The following is a 21,695-nucleotide window of genomic DNA, read 5'->3' as shown; positions in this document are numbered from 1 at the left end:
TAAGATCAATTAGCCTAATACCTTATTAACAAACTCACCTTAAGACCACAGACAGCCAGGAAGTCCTCATTCCACTGATTGCCAGTGATGGATAGTACAGTGAAAGGTATTGGTGCAGAGGCTAGTCGAGTTAAAGTCAACTTTCGTTTGGATGAGTCTGCTTGTTTCAGCAAAGCACTCAGCTGCAGAACTGTAATCTTTCCTTTTTCATGTGACACAGCTGCACAGTAACAAAAAAAAGTAAACACACAAGAAAAGTGAACTTTGTATTTGTAAAGAGGAAACCATCCCAATTTCATGAAATAATTCAGAAAAGTAAAAAAGCGGCAAAATCTTTAGCATAATGAAATCATTCTCTTACCAAGGTGTTGCCTTTTTCCATGCGGAGAAGACAGGCAACACATAGCCACCCTGCGAATCATGTGAGCTGAAAGTAACTGTCGAATTGTCTGGCCTTGATCACCTGAGTAATTCATGCGAACATTCTCAAATGCACCTTCCTGTGAACCCAGCGTTGGGACCTGAAACATGAAATTTCACATTAAACAATTACTTCTTATTAAAAAAACAGAATCACATGGGTATTATTTCTCACAAGTGTAAACAGTAATTATTTGAATATGTAGAATGTTTTATTTAAATTCAGTTACAATGAAGTTTCAATATCACATTACCTTTAAAAGAAAGATTAATTCATTGTATTTACTGACTATGACTTTTTTTTCCAAAAAAGATAGTAACATTAATGTGCCCAGCTAGTTTTTGAAGGATGAAAGAATATTTAATTATAATAGTCCAGCAGAAAGCTTAAACATTCCAAGTATACAAGATAAACAAATAAATGTGAATCTGAATATTTCATTTCCTTACCATAAGTTGGTCAGTATTCTCAAAACGTTTCTCAAGTGTGTGCAATTCACGCAAAGCTGTCTGTGCTCGTTGGTGACACCCAACAGGACTATGGCGCTTGCATGATGCTTCCACTGCAGGCAACAGTATTTTAACCAAATCCAAAAGTGATGCAATTACTGAACTTCCAGAGATATGGCTCATCAGAATCTCTCTTGAGTTCTCTATACAGACCAGATATATAATTACACACTAATACCTTAACAGATAGGAAGAAAATTCAACTCTTCAGACATTAAAAGTAAATTAATCATTCCTCACACAACAGACAATATTCAGCATAACTGCACCATTATCAATGAAACATGCAATAAGACAAGGAGTATTCTAAAACTCTATCCACCACAAGTCCTACCAAGTTGTTTGGCTAAAGTTGCAAGCCGCTGCTGGTCCCGTGTGCCTCGTTCACTTGCATCAATATTGACTGGAGATGACGGTCGACGACGTAAAGAGCTTGGCAGCATCTGCTCCATACCAAATGTTCCTTGTGTATTGGTAGACAATGCTTGGGTGATGTGCTGCTCACTGCTTTGAGAACTTCGTTTTACAAGAGCCTATACAAAAAATGTATGGCTGCAATGCCTCAAATATTTTTATAAGTAAGAATTCTGATGATGGTCAGCAAGAACTACACATGACAACATAGGATTTTAAAATTTCAAGTTTATACTGTAAACTACTAAACTGTGTGCTCCAAAAAGCTACTGAATTAACAAAAATAACACACAAACATATACCTGACAAGTGCCATCATCTTTGGCTCCACAATCACAAAAGAAGTTCCCATATTTGGCATAAGTTATATCATGTCCACGATGACACACACGAGCACACACTGTGCATACACCAACTCCATCTACCATTTTGCAAGTATGACAGTGGTACCAATGCTGGTTCATAAATTCTCGCTGTGTTATTGTGAAAGTACAAAGCTTGTTACACAGACTGTCCTCATCCTGAAATTAAGAAGCACAACACAATTTGGTTAATGCATAAATGGTCTATTATAAAATGTGAACCTTCAAAATAAAGGAAACATTAAAAATATACATCTGCAAGAATCAACCTGCGGGCTTCTCAATCAACATTATTGAAGGCCCATACAAAATTGTTAGCCTCCTATCCAATGGGTACCGGGGTCCTTTCCCGGGGGTAAAGCATGGCCGGGGCGTGATACTGACCACTCACCCCCATCTAGTGCCGAGGTCAAGAATGAGTAGAAGCTGTACCTCCTCTCCCCCAAGCGCCTACATGGCGTATAGTGGGACAGCTTTATTATACAAAATTGTTAGAGATGCACAATTCAAGTAAGAAAACAAAGCACATCAGCAGATATCTTTAATGAATCATAGTCACTCTGCATAAGATACTGTAACTAATCTACATGGAAATAAATTGTTTTGTGGTGCCTGCTCAGTTGAAACTTGCCAATTAAATCATAATCAAATTTTCAGTTTTTTAGGAAGATAATAAATGACACTCTTTTTTAATACACTCTTTGAATGACTACGAAATAAGAACAGTATGGGAAATGACATATTTTTATTCTTTCTAATACTCGAGTATGTTTGATTGTGTTATAAAACAATACTGTTTCAACTACGGAGGTTACTTAGTTGCATTATAAGTGATTATGTACAGTGAACTGAAAAACACCAAAGAGGAAGCAAGGACATAGCCTATCCAAGGTACTATCCTAATTATTTGCCCAGGGTGTCTAAGGAAAACTATAAACACTCTTAACTCCCTGAATGCTGTGGATATTACTTTGTTACATCACATTATGACAAACTGTGCAAGGTTTCCACATGTTTTTTCAGTATATATTAGTTTAGATCCAAAATTTAATTTTGTCAAGACAATGACATCATCAGATAGCACACACCACTTACTCTACTTACCGAATCCTCTCCTCCGCTCTCATCATCTTCATGGCCTAAATCATCAGTCCAGTCAGAATCTAATTCTGGTGGAAGCTCTCCTTCCCATGGAGGAGATATAGCTCGACCTGGAGGCGACGGACAAAGCGCAGTTACCACATCACCAATGTAGTTAAGCAGGTAACAGGCAGAGTCCAGCACAAGACAGTGCTTCCCAGTACTCACTCCAGCTCTTAATTTCTCAACTACAGGAGGCTGAGTAAGATACTGCTTACTGTATGAAAGATAACCAATAATTAAATGGAGGAATAAGACAGAGAACTTCTTAGGACAAGATACAGTACGTTCAGTGTCAAGTCATATTACTATTTTATTAGGATCAGCTATAATAAATTTCTGTTTCTTACTGTACTTCATGCAAGTGTCAGTAATATATTAGATACTGTCTTTGGTTTCTGCATTGTGTATAAATTACAAAAGAACCACAAAGATTGCATGGATTCTTACAATATTCTAGTTGTATACCAATGTTTCAGAGAAACATGTTATCTCATACTTTAGGGCTGAAGTAAAGTCATGGGTTATAGAGTTAGATGGAGGATCTGGCCACAGAGGACAGGAAGACTGACCAATCAGAGACCAATCAAGCCACGCAAACAGAAGCAAGGAAAAAGAAATAGCCCAATGATCTTATTCTGTGTTGTCCAGCGCCTCACTTGTTTGGTTGATGACATCACTCAGGATTCACATGGGAGTCTTCCATGTGGTTGTGATGCTGGCTAAGATACCTCATGCAGAGACTTCCCACCCAATAACTTCCATATGCAGGAATATATGTAATTATGCACGTAAAATACCTGCCATTATTCAACTTTAACCACAACTGAGCAGTGACAACAACCTGTAGTGAAACTGTCCAATATCAAATTTCATGAAAATTAATTCAGGAGTTCTTACATGAGGACAGATACAGATATGGCAAAACCAACAGGCATTTTCTGCATCATCTAATTACAAATCAGCCTCCTTGGAGAAAACCTTCTTCTATTCAGGATATAAATAATAGGCCTTCAGACTTGCTCAGTAAGAACCCATCACCTCTGTTTAAATTGTTAGGATGGAGCTTGGTCTTTATCACTTCACCATGTTTTCTAATGCCAACTACTCCACAAACACTTACCAAAGTTCAAGCCACTCTGTAGCAGCTGAAAATAGATGTACGTGACCCTTGCCTAAACCAGCATCAGCAAGTGTAGCCATAACAACCATTAACTCTGAAAAGCCAGTTCCTTCAACTGCAGGGGAAAGAATGTGTGAAGCAATTGGGATCAGAGCACGCAGTATTGTAGCTGCCACTTCCTCATTCACATTGCTGCAACATAACACCATAACATGACACCATTCATGAGTGCCTTTACAAAAACTAAAATTCATGTGTACTTATGGCAGATAAAAGAATACAAACTCATCATGACAGGGAGGAATAAATAAATAAAAGAAAGATGGTAGGAAGGAAGAAAAGAAAGAAAAGTTACTTTGAAGATTGCACCATATTTGTTTACAATGGGAACAATCTTACTGAAGAGGGGAAACAAGACATGATACTATCTCTATAGAATGTATTCATTTTGAAGTTCAATTGAGACTTGTCTTACATTTTTTACAACATTTCCAGATACACTAACTTTCTGGCCTTAAACTATGCAAAGAATTTGTATGTTATCCTCAGTCTTGTGTCAAATGTCTCTGTACCTGGAGTTTCTTTGCCCTAAAGACTGAAACTCTACATGGCTTATTCCAGAAATCAGAATTACACGGTTTAGATATTAACTTCTTGATTTCATGCCCAAAACAATAAATTCCAAACAAAATAAGAAACTAATGCAATTTCACTTCCCTTACCTATTCTCCTTAACAATATATGCTGTGAGGCCCTGCAGCAACAAATGGTTCTCTTGTAAAAGACCCTGGTGCTCTTCAGTAGGACTGTGACTGCTACTGTTTGACTCTGAACTTGCTATTTGAGTACCAGTGTCTGATTTTCCATTTACTGCTGCTGTTGCTGCAGCTGGTAGTGGCGGAGGTGGTGGTGCAGAAGCACTTCCAGTAGGAGTTGCTGCATTGGTTGAGGATTCTGACTGTTGTGGAGAAGCAGGCTCTAGTGTGGCTGTTGGTGTTGGCAAACTGGCAGTTGGAGATGTACCACCAAGGATAACATGACGCAGCCAATTCTGCAGTATTGCTGGTTCTACAGTAGCAAGTCTAGATAAAGACCCACACAGATGCTCCAAACTGCTATCACCTGGTGTCTTCTCAGCTATGGAAAGGTACAAATAATAACAAATATAAATCATAAAAAGTGATAAACTGGTTGAAATAATGGGCAGAGTCCATATGATTAAAAACCCTTTAATAATCAAAATAGAAAACTATTAACCAACTGGCATACTACTACAGACAGCACGTTACAGTCTGTATACTTAGTCAAAGAAAACATGCAGATCAACCACGAGTAGTGAATTTCTGAATTTTATCATCATCATAAACATCATGAATTCAGCTCTTTGCCTATTCCTGTAATAAACATTAGAAATGTCCCCCCCACCCCTTATGTTAGATATCTTTGACACCTTATACCCTTATGTTTGTATTGATTCTTTCGATAGTTTTAATCAATGTACTGAAATCTGCTATTCTCAGTTCTTATCAGACATCTTCATTACATATATGAAGAAAAATATTTACTTTGTTCTTTCATCAACTCTTTAAAGCTCAGTGGTAACTATGTGTAGCACCTGTTTTAGTAATAAATAATTCTGGGTTCTGCCCATACTATATTTAGGGTTCAGCATGATTCTCAGAATAACAGTGATTACTTCCTTAACAGCATTAACCAACTGGTCTTTGTAATACAGAAGTGCTGATTTCTTTCAAGTATGGAATGAATAATTAAATGTTATTTACATGGCCTTCAGCTTCAAAGGGTTAATATTTAACATTCAGATCCATATAAATGCATTTATATGGCTACTGCTTTATACTCGAAAGTTAATCAGCTTCAATGCAACCTGTGTGACAATGTCTTCTCTAGTTTGTAAATTAGCCATACATGCACAATGAAGAACACAACAAAGATATAACTATGACATTAATTAAAATACTGATGGGCCTGAAATTCATCAGTACCCAGAAAATAACTATAATAAATGAGATTGGAGGTTTCGATGGTAGTAAAAATTTCAATTGTGGTCCTCAGGGTTATGAAACTATGCCATCACAATCCAGAAAACCACAACCCTAACTATTAATATAATGATATTCCAATTTAAAGCTCTTCTTAGAGAAGACAAATTTCAGCATTAAACAGAAGAAAACAAATGGATAAAATAAAAATGTGATAACTGGGCTAGGATCACACACACTACATAAAACAAAACCTAAAATCAACTATATAGCACACTTTTTTATTAACTCTGAATATATTAAAATAATTGAATCATAATTATTTCCTTGTTTAGTGCATGAATTTTAATTTCATACCCTTACATTAACAAACATTTAATAAAGAACACCCACCTGTGCTAAAGAGTTTATTGAAAAAATGCAGCACTTTAGTGCTGTACTGTGTTGACAGAGAGCCTTGAGGAGTCGCTACTGAGAGCAGCACAGTAACTAGGTCACGTCCAGTCTCCTGGTTGAAGAACTGATCCAATGCTAGCCGACCAGCTGGCTTATCCAACAATGTTTCCATGAACTTGATGCATTCAAGCAGTACTTTTTCATCCACAGCAACACTAGTTTAGGGAGGTATATAAAGCAAATTATAAGCCACTATTCCCGTGGTTCTCAGAAAATATTTTTCTTAAGTTTATAAGTTTGAATATACACTGATACACCTGTTCGAAAATGTTCTTCTGTGGAGAATTTATAAGACACAAAAAAAACACAAATAGTATTTTTATTTCAAATCAATTAAAGATGAATCTTTCTTGTATTACCCAATCACTTCTACGAATCTTTACACAATTTTCACAACCTAAATTTACATTAAATTTTAGAACTGTGAAACATGCAGAAAATTACAAAAATTATTAAAATACAGCCATTTTAACAAAAGAAGGCCAAGAAACAAAGAACTACAGAATTTATATCTAGCATTTAAAGAGTTTCAACACTGGTTACTGACCAGGTCATCCAATAATAGTAACATATATCCATATTCGTACACAACGCAAAAGATGCATATAGGATCTTAAGATGTTTGTAAAGTGGTACAAAGTTCTACTCACAAGTACTGATTAGAGGTCTGAGCTGTGAAACTGCGGAGCAAGTAGTATGTACGTTCTAACACATTGTAATAGACTCTCTTCTGGTGTTCATCAGTTTCAGGATCACCAATCACACGCTCTAATGTACGCAAAACAACACTGTGTAGGTGTTCACTGCATGCATCCAGTGTCAATGGTACCAACACATCTACTGCTCGCTTTCGAAGCTCACTATCATCTGGACATTTCCTACAATACATTAAATAGTAACAATTAATTTGAACTATATTTTCTCTTACTGTTTAGCATGGTGTGAATATCTTACCCTAAGGGAGGAAAGCTGACTGAAGGTGTTTTAAGAAAAAATTGCTGAGAAGAGTATCTGAAACTAAGAAAGCAGAAATAACAAGAGGCTTTATATAATGAAGAACTTTGAAAATTTTCAATTTTAACTTAATATAATTAGGATAATTAAATCAAGGATGAGATGGATACTACAGGAAGCACAAATGGGACAGATTAAAATAGCACACAAACTAGTGGGTAGAAAACATGAAGAAAAGAGATCACTTTGAAGAAATAAGCATAGATAGGAAAAAAATGTTTTAAAAATTATGGAGTAAGGTGTAAACTACATTCAACTACCCATGATAGGGTCTGGCAGTGGATCATTGTGAATATGAAACAAAACTTCCTGACCATTTGAGTGACCATCAGCTTCTACATGACAATAGCTCTGTGGAGTTAATAAATATTCATAAAGTACATACAGATGCTAGTTCATCTAGACCATTAAATTTTAATATGTTTGCAGTCTGTCAGAAGTGGCTTCCTTAACTTTTAATCCATTAGTTTACATTGTTCATGTTTATAGTACAATAACACAGAATGGTGTAGTAAACAAACAAAGACTGTTCCATACTCTTGACAACTTACGTGATGTGCTCTCCAATGAAGGTCACTAAAGAATGTAGCAAATACTTGAGTGATGGATTTACACTGAAGGAGCCATGGTTTGATAGTGAAGATATGTGTGTGTTTATTACAACCAACACATAACTTTCAGCAGGAATCACATCATTGGCATATGTATTCTGTTACAAATCAAAAACACTACTACTAGTTACATAAGAACAGAATGCAATCAAATACATCTCACTTTAAAATTACAGCAAAATGCCTAACAAATAATCCTTAATTCCTATGATCCTAGTCCAGTTTCCTCTGTTAAATGTCCTTCATTTAAAGTTGAAGTTCTCTAATCTGTTGCATGAAAAATAAATCTAAAAATATATATTTTCAACAAATTATACTAACATAAAAAAAACACTATCACCAGCTTGTACCAGTTCTACTGACTTAAAACGCAAATAAAAATATATTATACAACTTGCATGTTATTGCCAAATCCACAAGTACCGACAGTTCAATTTTTTTTAAGTGTTAATACTCCAACATCATTAGAAAACAATTACATTGTATATTTCTTTCAACTTTGCCTATGCCAGTGTTTCCAAAACTGTATTCAGAGGAACACTGGATTCTATGAGAGATTCTCACAAGTTTTATAAATAAATCTCTCTCACGGTGAACTTTATTATTAATGCTAATTATGAACGGAGGTTCTGATAAAATAAATTCACTAACCCATGGAAAATCAGTCACGCCATTTTCATTCCATTTCTCCAGAATGGTGCGAATCCCTGCAGGCAGTAATGCCATCAGGGCAGTAGCTAAACTGTTTGTCTTGTTGCAGCGACTTGAAGAGATGGCTAGAATTTCTTTGAATGCCTGGAAGTCTTGTAAAGAATACTTGCCTACTGGCTCTGAACTCTCATTCATTTCATACAATAAACTTGACCTAAAAAAAAGGTTGCTTTGTACACACTCAAGAATTCAAAACAGTCATGCAGTTGTGCACATATCGGACCACCTTGTTTTAATAAACCTATCAATATACTTTAAGCAAAATAAGAAAATTAACCCATAATCATCAGTAACTCTGAAACAACGTTATGTAGAATAAGGCATAACATACGTCAAACTTAAAACCAACATGCCCATACAAACCAACTCCTGTTAAGTTCTTGTGCTACTCTTTACACCAGATTAGCAACTGGCATGACACCACAAGTTCTTTACAAATACAGTACTCAAAATATGCATACCTGCTACAGGCTATAATGGTTTCAGTAAGTTGCAGGACATGTGGTAGCAAGTCCTGAGCAAGGTCACCAGATGATGGAGATACATCTGTTGCTTGGCTACTTCTGCAAGGATAAAGTATTATATTAGGGATATGGATATTATTTGAAGCAAATAACAGAACTGCAGGCAATGTGTGCTAACATAATAGATATAATACATGAAGATACATAATACCTGAAAGAAACCCATGGGACAGGACAGAATAAAATGGTTCAGCCATAACTTACATTCAAACTGTTTCTTACTTAATGGACAATAACAGAAGTCAAAGGATTAACACTACTTTAAGCAACATGAGTTATGAAGGATTTATGTGAAAGAATGAAGAATAATTTGTAGGTTCATAGTTCATTTCAAAAATAAATTGGTCTATAACTGCAGCATAATTATGTCGCTTACTTTGTTGAATCTCCAGTTTCTGTAGCTGGTTTCAATACTCCTTCATCCATTAACACTTGGATCTTGGCTATTATCGCATCCAGTAAGTACAGATCAGATAATTGTGGAAGGTTTGACTTAGGAACCAAAGAATCTACAAAAATTAAAAAACAATGTAACCATTGCCATCAATATAACACAAAATTAAGAATAAACACTAGAAACATTTAACCCCTTTTGCAGTGATGGATGAGTTTATAACCACATGTGTAGGACAATCAGGAGAGATTAATTAGCACATGAATTGTTGAGGTATGTCCTTTAATGTAATATTTCATGCATGCTCTTTTTCAAAAACCTCTTAATTTTTGGTGCAAGTAAACTGGATCAACTTTGTGTGTAATGTACTATGTTATTTATTACTATAGCTGTGAAATGACTTAACTGATGTTTTGGATCTGGCAGACTTCAAACAAAAACACTACTTTCGTTGCTATCATCACTGCAAAACATTGGTGCAAACAAGATTTTAATTCTTATTCTGAATAATAATTTGCATTTGATGATTTTACAGGTGAACTATACACATTCTTTTACAAGTCATCAAACCTGAGCGGTTAACACTTCTGCTTCATATGCATAAGGTTGCCAGGTCCAGTACATCACCGAGAGAACATCTATCATGTCTGAGGTGTTAGTACATGGCCCAGAAAACAGCTGGCATGTTTGAGGTTTTTTCATAATTTTCACTTGTATTTCTGGGGAAATTCTAAGACAGTATCAATAAAAAGCATGTCACAGCTCACCTGACTTCTGTACCTGCGGACGAAATGCAGTAATGCAACCCTTTGCAACTCCAATGTCATACTTCAGATTATTCACTGCTTTAGCAACATTTTTTAACAGTGTCTCAGCATATTGTGTATACATGCCCTGCTTCACCAAACAATCCTACAACAAAACGTAGTTTCAGATAAAAAAATCACAGAATCCTCAAAACTAGTACAAATAAATATTACAGGATGCAATGGTAACATGCTCAATGAGAGCTGGCCTTCTACAGAATAGATGGAAGAATAGTGTAGAGAACAGAATAATAAATCCATGTGCAGCAGAGTCCTCCTTGAGAAGCTTATAGTTGGTCAGTTTGGCAAGAAATTCCCCACCTTTAGTAAAATCAATAAGGTGCCTTACTATGTTCACACAAAGCTGCCACCAGTCCCTATGAGCCACAAGAATGCAGCCCACAACCTTCCAGGCTAGTTCTTTCAGATTTTGATCTGATTTTATTTTATTATTTATTTATTGTTCTGTCTGACGACAGGTCCATATGAACGGGATCCTTCCATCCTTTTCTCGAACTGGGACCTGTTCATATACGTTCTTGGCAGATGATCCAGAAGTGGTTTGCCATTGCCTTCTTCTGTGTGTGAATGGAGTAATTGTTGGGATGCCACGGAGAAACCGGGGAAGCCCCCGGAGGAAAACTCCGTGTTGCCTAGACCACGGCCTTGCCCAACACAAGTTATAAATTCGGGCACCGCCGGGAATCGAACCCGAGACCCCGGGATTACAAGGCCAGCGTTCTAACCGCTAGACCACCGTGGCTTATTTTGATCTGATACAGTTCCTTAAATTCTACAATGTTAGTTCCTTTACATTAAATCTTGCATATCACACTTTCATTCTGCTTGTTTCCTTAGATGAAGTATCCCCCTAACTTCTGCAACCACCTAACAGTTGTCAGTAACACACTACTCAGCTCCTCTAAAACATAGGACATATGACTTGTTACCTTCTGTTTATCAAGACTAAATCTGACTGTGTGCCTTTCTGTCAGGAAAGGTCACTTATAAATACAGATACGCATATCCGGAAATGGCTATAAAGTTTGGGCAAACCACGTTGCTAAGTTTGCTGCCAAATCACGTACATATATAACCATGCCCTGATGACGGAGGCAGTATGACCTCTGAAACGTTGGTTAACATCGACCAGACTACACAGCGCAACAACCCAGAAGACGGATATCTTCAACCATGTATCACTTTGCACTACCAAATCAAAGCGTCAAATGTTATATGCACCCAAATTTATATACAAAATTTTTATAAAAAAGATGTGCAGGGTACATGGATAAATATAACAGAAAGAGCAAAGATATAAACATACCTTCATCCAGCCAGTAAATGTTTTATATGCAGAACGCGGACCCCATATCAAGGAATGCAATAACATAGGAGGGTATGTGATGCCCTGTGGTTCAGAAAGTGTGTCCATATAAGGGGTTGAAGGTGGCAGCAGGAGTAACAATCTGTAACACATAACACAAAATTGCTCTTATGCTGTTAATGAATAACAGAACATAAGGTGTAACCCAAATGTTCATAGATTGATTCTTTTGGAACTACATGGCAATGTGAAAAATTTGGCTGACAAGGAACACATATTTTTGCTGTAATATAAATGATAATGCACTGACTTGCATGCAGATCAAACATATTCTTGGACTGAAAGTTTGGAATAAATGGTGCAATACTATATTCTGTAATGAAGTAAAGCACTCATTTATCTCAAAACTATGCATTTTCTTGTGCTGCCTTGTTTTAAGTTGTGGGTTGCACCTTATATATTTCTGCACAGTTCTCATTGCAACAGTTCCTGCACTCAGTCATCTTTTATAAGCTTTTATATTTTACATTAAAAAATCACTTGTTAAAGCATGTTTATTTATTTAAAATGTAAGTGGTTACCACAAATAAAACAAAATTTAAATGTCACTGTCAACAGTGTTTTGTCACAAATATGTTCATTATTTTTTGGATATTGTCTATGATCACAATTTTTTTTAAATCTGATGTTATAGAAACTGGCTCGTCTCCATCATCTGGCAGAAGGATGTCATTTCATACTCAGGTGGGCCCAGTGGCTACAGATAGTCTCAATTCCTGTGTGCAGCGCTCTAACCAACAAGTCCATAAGAGTATGAAACTTATTATCCTGCTACCTCATGATGGTAAAGCTACTGAAACACCACATTTAAAAAAGCTAATAACAACAGACAATGTCCAAAGAATAATAATCAGTTTATGGCAATGCTGTGCTTATCATTACTGTAATGAGATACTTACCTCCAGCAAATGGTAAAACAGTACTGAATAGTGCAAAGGCCAGTGAAACTGAGTTTCTCCCCTCGCTTTATGCTTGGACTACACTGACTTGTCACATTTAGAATTTCTATCAGAGCATCTATCAACAGTGGATATTTCAGCTTATCAGGTGTACCAAGAATGAAGTTACAAGCCTAGAAAAAATTAACAACTTATTTTTAATATATCACATGTATGGACTTTAAATACATACCAAGGAACATAGTACTTTTTGAAAAGTGTCTAAGAACACTGCTCTCACAATAAAATCCAATCACTTATACAAGTTTTCATAACCTAAACAGAAAATGACGTAAAGAGAAAAAAACTGAGAGGTTAATGTACTCAGTCCCCAACAGATGTCAGCAACTTAGTCTTTAAAAAGCTGAATTTTGCTGTATATGCATAGTCTACAGGCCACAGAAGGTGCTAAATTATACACACGCATTCATACTCCATGCAGCACCCTGACACCAAATGTACTGGTATGTTCACACTTAAAAGGTTACACATAAACATTTCAACAAAATAAAACATGAACTGAGGCATACATTCACCATTTTCACTCTCTCTAAACAAAATGGTCTCTCTATCATGTATTCTAGTTAAAAACTACTTTTATTTTTAACCTTTGTATCTCAGTTTGCAACAGAGCTTCACAAAGTCTCAAATGGAGCTTCAGACAGATGTAACATATGCCACAGTCCAAATTCTTATAATACAAAAGGCACTGAATGGACAGAAAGTGAAAGACCTCAATACACAGTGATCTTACCAATTAAAAATGCAACGAAATAACACATAGTGCACTCAGAGTAAGGGTATAAAGGAAAAGAAAACATGACAATGCTCCTATTAGGAAATGGTGCAGAAGAAAATTTGGTTTTAGAGGTGTCTTTCACACAATCTGATCATTTTTTGGCCATCTATAACTGACCAACATAGTTAAGTTTTTAATACATCTACTTCTGATTACAGTATATAGCAAAATCTGCTTCATTTTCAACCTGAACCTAGTTAATCCCTACAGTGAATGTTATGAAAATCACCATTTCCTTCAAAGACAATTTAAAATGAGTGTTCAAACTACATTCAACCTTCCTGTGTAAGTTAAAATATTGGGATGAGTAAAATGGAAAAAAAGCATTCTTATTAAGTGGGTTTGCATTACATGGTGCTACTTCAGTACACACATCTACTTGTTACAGTCAATATACAGAATCGATCTTCACTTCTACCATACATCATAAAAACTAATTTAAAAAATGTAAATTACCAGTCCATCCAATTTTGGTGTATCCTGGTTATTAATTTCTGCAACAGTCAAGCTGTAAAATCGTGGCTTCATGGAAAATTCATCTTGAGGACCATACTTGCGGTAATTATCTTCAATTTCTTTCCAAGGACAGTATATGCGTGAAGCCACACGTGAACCATCTTTGTTATCTGACATATCTCCAACCATGCTTGTCGCACTGAACAAGTTCCACTGGACCTGCATTTATAACAGACACTCATTTATATATCCTAGATAGTTTTTTTATCTTTTTCAAAGTTATTAAAGAATATACAGGTAGCACTCAATTTTCGCCGGTTCAATTTGCGCCAATTCAGAATAATGCCGATTTTGAAACCAGCAAGTCAAAAAGTGAAGAAGAAAAAATTTTACTATTATTTATAACGTTTTACAATGTTTCTTGTACTGCTTCTTATACTAAATCGTAGTTCTTACATCATTGATTTTCAATAAAAATTATAAATACAGTCATCTCTGCAATTACATATGTTTCATTGACGCAAATTTGCTCCAATGAGGTCGACAAATCAGTAAAAGCTGTTTGTGAAATGCAAACTTTTGCATATGTGAGTTTGCTCTTATGCAATTTCATTCCTGGCACTTTAAACTTCCAAAGGACTAATTTAATCTCTGCGGAAGTACCGGGGTTATTTTTACTACGCGATTTTCTATAGGTCAGCGTCTTACATGAATGCAACTATCGCATAACAGCAACAATGACTGTACACATCAGTCACATGAAAGAATCGCAGTCAATCGCGGGACCAACAAATTGCCAATTGTAAGTGTATAAAATATATTTTTTAAATTCCCTTTATTTTATTTACGTTATTTCAGAGCTTTAAATGTAATGCCATTATATTACTCATCAATGTTTGGGTGCTGGGAATGCATGGCATTGACTTCCCATTGATTTATATTATAAAAGAGCTTCAATTTACACCAATTCCATTTACGCCGGTTCGTCCAGGAACGCATCCCTGGCGTAAATCGAGAGCTACCCGTACTGATTTCTGTTTTAGTATATCTTGTTCATAGGATGTATGCTCTTTGGCATACTGGATACTTTCCTTATTGCTTGAATTTCATATTTTCCTGCCTAACAAGCTGTTCTGTTCACTTTCATAATGTTGTTTGCAAATCTATGCTTGCATTGCCTCTAACTATTCATCTTTAATTCTTGAGAAACTACAGTTCAATACCCTTACCACTATTTCATAGCATTTTACTCTGTTTAATAAAGATGAAAAAATACCTTAAAACCTTCATCATTTCTTTCAGTGTACATGGGCCATATTACTAACTCCAGAGCAAAATACTGAGGTTCATCATTGTGTTCACAAGTGCCACTAGATCCTATTTCAACCAAGATAAATCTAGTCTACAAGCAGTCAACAAAAGTACTGTGTATCTCAAGCTTTATATTAAAAGCCATATTCAATTTTACAAAGCATACACAACAATAACTGGCATTACAAATTATCTGCAACCATTAATTTCACTGAAAGTGGAATACAGGAAATGGGAAAAAGGAATTAAAATGCTTGGGTTAAATTTCTCTGGAAGTTCAGTATCATAGACGAATCTCACAGAGTGAAAAAATAAATTAAGACAAACTTCATATTTAAGATTCAGATACACATATCTACTATTTTATCTTTGTTTATACAGTTATGAAATTTCACCTCTCATCCTAAGATAAGAACATGGGCTGAGGGTGTCGATAATGTGATGGAGCACTTGGACTTAAGAGGGAAAGTAATCAGACAATGGAGAACTCCAGTTTGTGCCTTTCATTATTTGGAGGAAGAGATGGATGGGACATGTAGCACATGTGGAGAGAAAATAAAAGTGAAATTGTAGACAGGACACCCAAAGGGAAGAGAACACTTGGATAATCTAGGCATAAATAGAAGTAAAATCTTATAATACAGTGAAACCTCTATCCATCGTTCCCGGAACTATCGTTTTCCCGGATGCATCGTCCGTTTTGTTCGGTCCCGAATACATCCCATATAAAATAATGTTACATTTTCCCGCTTCTATCGTTCCTCGAACTATCGTTTTATCGCATCGATCGTTCAAAAATCTTAGTCCCGTCCCACAATTTTCCCGCAATGATCGTTTCTGAGAAATTAAAATGCTGGGTTTAGAGATAAATTAATACCGAAAGACGCACAATGTTTTTGGAATACACAGTAGCGGTAACCTGTTATGTCGCCCAACCAGCACATTCTTTTGGAATGAGGGTCAGCGGTGCAGGGGTGATAGTTGGAGTGAATGGCGGTGCTCATTGTCAGAAATTTTACGATTTTAATTAGGGTGCACTCATATTTCGTTCCAGCGATGCCAGATGGCATGTGGAGTGTAAATTTCTTCACAAATGCTTTTATTATAAGTACAAAGGAAAGGCTGGCGGCACTTTTCATTCTTCTGGTTCATCTCGTTTCCAGGGGTTCAGTGTCTTCTACAGCTACGTTTCGTTGAGTTCGGCAGTAATAGTATTTCCATTCTTACTGTTATTGTCCGCAAAGGGGGTTGGAGCGGTGAGGAAGAAGAAGACAACGAATGCGAGCCCGAAGCTTTGCCGAGTTTTGCCGAAGCGCGCGCTGCATTGGCGAAAGTGAAGTCGTTCTTTTATGCGCTTAATATTAGTGAACGTGACGAGGAAAACATTTTGAACGTGGAAAGTGCTCTGTTTGGTCTAAAACGTAAAGTTTCGACAAACCAGTTGTCCATTAAAGACTTTTTTGGTAAAAAGAAGTAACTTTGAAAGAGAAACATTGTTTTTTTTTAAATTTTTAATGCTTTCCCGCATCTATCGTTTTCCCGCATTCATCGTTTTTATTTCCCACCCCCGCCGAAAACGATGCATCGAGGTTTCACTGTATATCTTAAATAAACAGGGTGTAAGGTCCAATGGTAAGCTCTTGTAAGCAGTAATGATGCTAACAGATCCATAAAAGATTAATTTCTTAACCAACAGTTTCTCAAGGACTCTGCTCCATGGACTTCATTAATTTTAATACAGTGAAACCTCCATCCATCGTTCCCGGAACTATCGTTTTCCCGGATGCATCGTCCGTTTTGTTCGGTCCCGAATACATCCCATATAAAATAATGTTACATTTTCCCGCTTCTATCGTTCCTCGAACTATCGTTTTATCGCATCGATCGTTCAAAAATCTTAGTCCCGGCCCACAATTTTCCCGCAATGATCGTTTCTGAGAATTTAAAATGCTGGGTTTTGAGATAAATTAATACCGAAAGACGCGCAATGTTTTTGGAATACGCAGTAGCGGTAACCTGTTATGTCGCTCAACCAGCACATTCTTTTGGAATGAGGGGTCAGCGGTGCAGGGGTGATAGTTGGAGTGAATGGCGGTGCTCATTGTCAGAAATTTTACGAGTTTAATTAGGGTGCACTCATATTTCGTTCCAGCGATGCCAGATGGCATGTGCAGTGTGAATTTCTTCACAAATGCTTTTATTACAAGTACAAAGGAAAGGCGGGCGGCACTTTTCATTCTTCTGGTTCATCTCGTTTCCAGTGGTTCAGGGTCTTCTACAGCTACGTTTCGTTGAGTTCGGCAGTAATAGTATTTCCAATCTTCCTGTTATTGTCGGAGTGGTGAGGAAAAGGAAGACGACGAATGCGAGCCCGAAGCTTTGCCGAGTTTTGCCGAAGCACACGCTGCATTGGCGAAGGTGAAGTCGTTCTTTTATGCGCTTAATATTAGTGAACGTGACGAGGAAAACATTTTGAACGTGGAAAGTGCTCTGCTTGGTCTAAAACGTAAAGTTTCGACAAACCAGTTGTCCATTAAAGACTTTTTTGGTAAAAAGAAGTAACTTTGAAAGAGAAACATTGTTTTTTTTTAAATTTTTAATGCTTTCCCGCATCTATCGTTTTCCCGCATTCATCGTTTTTATTTCCCACCCCCGCCGAAAACAATGCATCGAGGTTTTACTGTATTTGTAACAATCTGAAGCCTGATTACCTGCTCCAGAAGAGCTGGAGGAGCATCGTAAAGGTGTTTCATAAGATACTCCAGAAGCAACAATAGACGGGACAAATGCAAAAGCTGAGAATCACGCATGGGCTGGTTCACTATCTCAGAGCAACGGATAACTCCTCCTGCAGTCAGCAAAAGCACTGACTTCTTCTGCATTAGGTTCAATGCATGGAACAAAAACAGAAGAAGTTGGGCATGTTCCACATTCAGATCTGAAAACATAAAAGCACAGTAAAACTTATGAAGTCTACTTCCTTTCAAAAGCTTCTATCTGAATAAGGAAGCAAGATGATCTTACAAATAAGTTTAGTGTATTAGAATATAAAATAAGCAAATAAACAACTATTAACACTATAAAAAAGACACTAGTGCCATACGCGTTTCAACCTCAAGAGGTTATCATCAGTGGCAACAGGGAAATTAATTCATTTAATCAAAATGGTTTAAAATTGGTCTAAACTATATTTAGACCAATTTTAAAATACATGGTACATTATCTTAGAAGACAGTTATCATCAACTACGCTGACACTTCATCAAATGCATCCACATTTTTTTTAATTCATTTATTCATTATTGTTGTTCTTGTTATGACAAAAGTTCCTTCACTTCTCACTCAACCACATACACAAATTGTATTTTAAGTTAGTGGATGGACACTCACCTTCATTTTCAACTTCAAAGGTATTAGGTGGATTACAAACATTTTCAACCAATGTGTTAACTAGTCTATGCCAAATACTGATACAAGCAGCTTCCTTCTCCTGCTGTGACTTCAGCAATAAAACCTGAAAATGACAATTACAATAATTCAAATAATGTATTATTCATACTTTTAAAGTTTTAATTTAAAGTTCCTACTTCTTGCTCATACAGCATCATGCATCCTGTTACTTGCCTGTAAGAATTTGTCCAGTACCTTTGTGAGAAAACCTTAGTCTCCTATTTCAGTGTCAGTAATCCATGGCAGGTCTAGGCAGTTTGCACTTGTTCTTATAAATTCTGTTTATTGCCTTGGACACATTTACATGTTATTTAAAATATAAAAAGTTTGTAACATATCTTTCCCCTCATTCTCAGGTACTCCCACATTTTACCTAATGTCAACGTATTTTAAAAGACAAGTGTAGTGTATATATAACCATTACAAGAATCATCCCGTCTGCTAAAAACAACAGCAGTAAATGTAAACTTTCTGGTACAAATAAAAATACAATGTATCATAAACCAACTGCAAATCCAGTATATTATAGGATAATCACTGAATATTACAGAATAGTCCCATTTCTTCCATTCTGCCTATACAGTCAAAGCCTAGTATAAGTGACAAAATTAGTTACCGGGAAATTTAAACAAATCAGGTCATATTTTTAGATTAGCTTCACAATTAATTTTGATTAATTTACATTTTCTCCATAAAAAATCAGTTACAGCATTATTAATGACAAATGTCTGTGTGACTAGCATCAATACACATGTAACACAAATTATGAAGTGAGAGAAATTCTAATTCTTTTATTTTAATATTGTAAACTGACTAACAATTCACAGACCATTTACATTGATACTATGCTGAAAATAAACTTGAAAAAACCAACTCTGGGATCAAGAATGAGGCATCTCAAAACAGTAAACTGTGTTTTACCAAAATCTTATGGAATTACCTGTGCCAGAACAGCCAGTGTTCTTGGGTAAACCTGCAGAGGCCAAGTGTTACTGGTATCCTGGGACCAAGGACTTACACAAAGATGATTCAAAAGAGTCCCTTGAAGACTTTCAGTCAAGATGTTACGTGCCAGCAAATTATGAGTGTATCTTGTAAGAGCCTGAGAAAACTCACTGTACAGATTCCCAAGCACTGCTCCAAAGTATACTGAAATTGTGCCTGAAATACAGGAATGTTTGTCTTTAAATAAATATGCTGGTCAGTTACAAAGTAAACTTACTAAACCATTAGAACATGAACACTGAAACAAATATTCTATTGTTCCATAACAGATAGATGCAAATAAATATAAAACAATGCCAATTATTTCTAGTAGTAGGAGTTTTATGTTAATTTTTTCCCTGCCTATAACACAAATATTTCATACTAAGACTCTTAGATGACTACAAATTATTTGTTCAATCTCCTTTCATAATATCCATGTGAAGTCACAACTAGCGAACATTTTGTCATCAGAAAATAGCAAAAATTATTAAACATTAATGATCTCTACAGATTTCCTTAACACAAGCATAAATGCATGAAAAAAATTCTAATTTTACTGAATAAATGTAATACGTAAATTTTATAATCAATCACTTATTATCAGCTTTGACAATCCTCATACTGCAGCTTCATCCTCTCAGAGCAATGTTCTTTAACATAAACCATCATTATTGTCTGATATATAACTCCATTATCACTTGGCTTGAAGTGGAAGTTTATGCAGATAATTAAGATAACTAGAAATGTTGAATACAAACACATCCATTCCTTGCAGAAGACTCAAACCATGACTGAGCAAAACTAGACCAAACCCAAGGTCTATGTGTTTGTGTGCATCCACTTGTATCCATATGTACATCCCCCTTTGAAACTTCTGAACCAATTAACCACCAATTTTTCATAAAATTTGGTATGTTTTGAATATTAAGTTACTGGAGGCAATCTGAACCTCACTTCCTTATTTCCTATAACCAATAATAAGAACATTAAGATCTTTTAAGTGAGAGAGAATAATGCCACTTAATGTAGGGTCCTGGTAGCAGATCTTTAGAAAGTAGATGACTTCTGCTTCAATATTTTTTACAGAATGTAAAATAAAATAACAGCCATAAAAGATTTAATTTAGCTTCCAGGTTGATGGTGATAACCAATGAAACACTGGAGCTATGAGTATGAAATTTGGTATGGAGAAAGATCACAATCATACACATCATGAAATTTTATATATATAATAAAACATTATTTACAAGTCAACAAATTATAAATATAGTGATTCTGCGGTTATATCTGACAAATTTAACATAGAATCTGTATTTAAGTAAAACATTTTTCCTGAAAAGGAAGAAAAATAATAATCTATATTGTAACATATTCACAGATTCAAACAATAAAGAAAATGCTAATCTGCCTTTTACTGTCAGGTTATAAAATTACATTACCTGAATAAAACATTAACACAAAATTTGTAGGACTGGAAATCTGCACAACAGGAAAGCAGGCTTAAAGAGTTCTACCTTCTACTCCTGCTGTTTCGAAGTGGCCATTCTGCACCCATTACTTGAAATAACTGTTCAATGTGTCCTGAGAAAAGGTATTATACCTGTTTCTGTACGAGCTGTCTCCCTATCCAGATCCCTGATAATGGCTGCCAAAATCACCATTTGTTGTTCTGCCAGTCCTCCTTGGATGTAACGTACAATGAATGGTGATTCACTGCTTAGTAAGTACTTGTTCATGAATTGAAATATCTGTGATGCCAGGAGTATGTACTACACAACAGAAACAAGAACACGATATAAGCACTTCATATACTGACATATATACATTTCTGCATAACTTTATAAACAATCAAGAAACACAATCTCATCAAGATTTTGCCC

At 35.9% G+C, this 21,695-nt stretch overlaps 1 protein-coding gene across 2 annotated transcripts in view; it reads right to left on the bottom strand.

The window, feature by feature from the left end:
* The window catches only part of poe (E3 ubiquitin-protein ligase-like protein poe), an 87,208-nt gene that overhangs the window by 56,139 nt on the left and 9,374 nt on the right, over positions 1-21,695 (bottom strand). For both annotated transcript variants that reach the window (XM_087340379.1, XM_087340380.1), the window contains exons 12-33: positions 21,416-21,584; positions 19,769-19,989; positions 18,769-18,892; positions 18,091-18,317; positions 14,069-14,287; positions 12,775-12,947; positions 11,816-11,957; positions 10,450-10,594; positions 9,665-9,797; positions 9,226-9,327; positions 8,705-8,918; positions 7,994-8,151; positions 7,079-7,306; positions 6,366-6,583; positions 4,692-5,106; positions 3,970-4,161; positions 2,811-3,063; positions 1,647-1,865; positions 1,265-1,463; positions 871-1,073; positions 362-521; positions 39-220 (exon numbers count right to left, since the gene is read on the bottom strand). In XM_087340379.1, coding sequence (XP_087196505.1) covers positions 39-220; positions 362-521; positions 871-1,073; positions 1,265-1,463; positions 1,647-1,865; positions 2,811-3,063; positions 3,970-4,161; positions 4,692-5,106; positions 6,366-6,583; positions 7,079-7,306; positions 7,994-8,151; positions 8,705-8,918; positions 9,226-9,327; positions 9,665-9,797; positions 10,450-10,594; positions 11,816-11,957; positions 12,775-12,947; positions 14,069-14,287; positions 18,091-18,317; positions 18,769-18,892; positions 19,769-19,989; positions 21,416-21,584 — 4,296 coding nt within the window. The remainder of the gene's footprint in view (positions 1-38; positions 221-361; positions 522-870; positions 1,074-1,264; positions 1,464-1,646; positions 1,866-2,810; positions 3,064-3,969; positions 4,162-4,691; positions 5,107-6,365; positions 6,584-7,078; positions 7,307-7,993; positions 8,152-8,704; positions 8,919-9,225; positions 9,328-9,664; positions 9,798-10,449; positions 10,595-11,815; positions 11,958-12,774; positions 12,948-14,068; positions 14,288-18,090; positions 18,318-18,768; positions 18,893-19,768; positions 19,990-21,415; positions 21,585-21,695) is intronic.

The sequence above is a fragment of the Zootermopsis nevadensis genome, unplaced genomic scaffold (genome assembly GCF_977971745.1).
Source record: "Zootermopsis nevadensis isolate Lab colony 2312 unplaced genomic scaffold, Znev_1.0 Znev_ptg000061l, whole genome shotgun sequence".
Classification (NCBI taxonomy): Eukaryota; Metazoa; Arthropoda; class Insecta; order Blattodea; family Termopsidae; genus Zootermopsis; species Zootermopsis nevadensis.
Note: the sequence above shows the minus strand (reverse complement) of the source record. Positions and strands in the feature narration are given on the sequence as shown.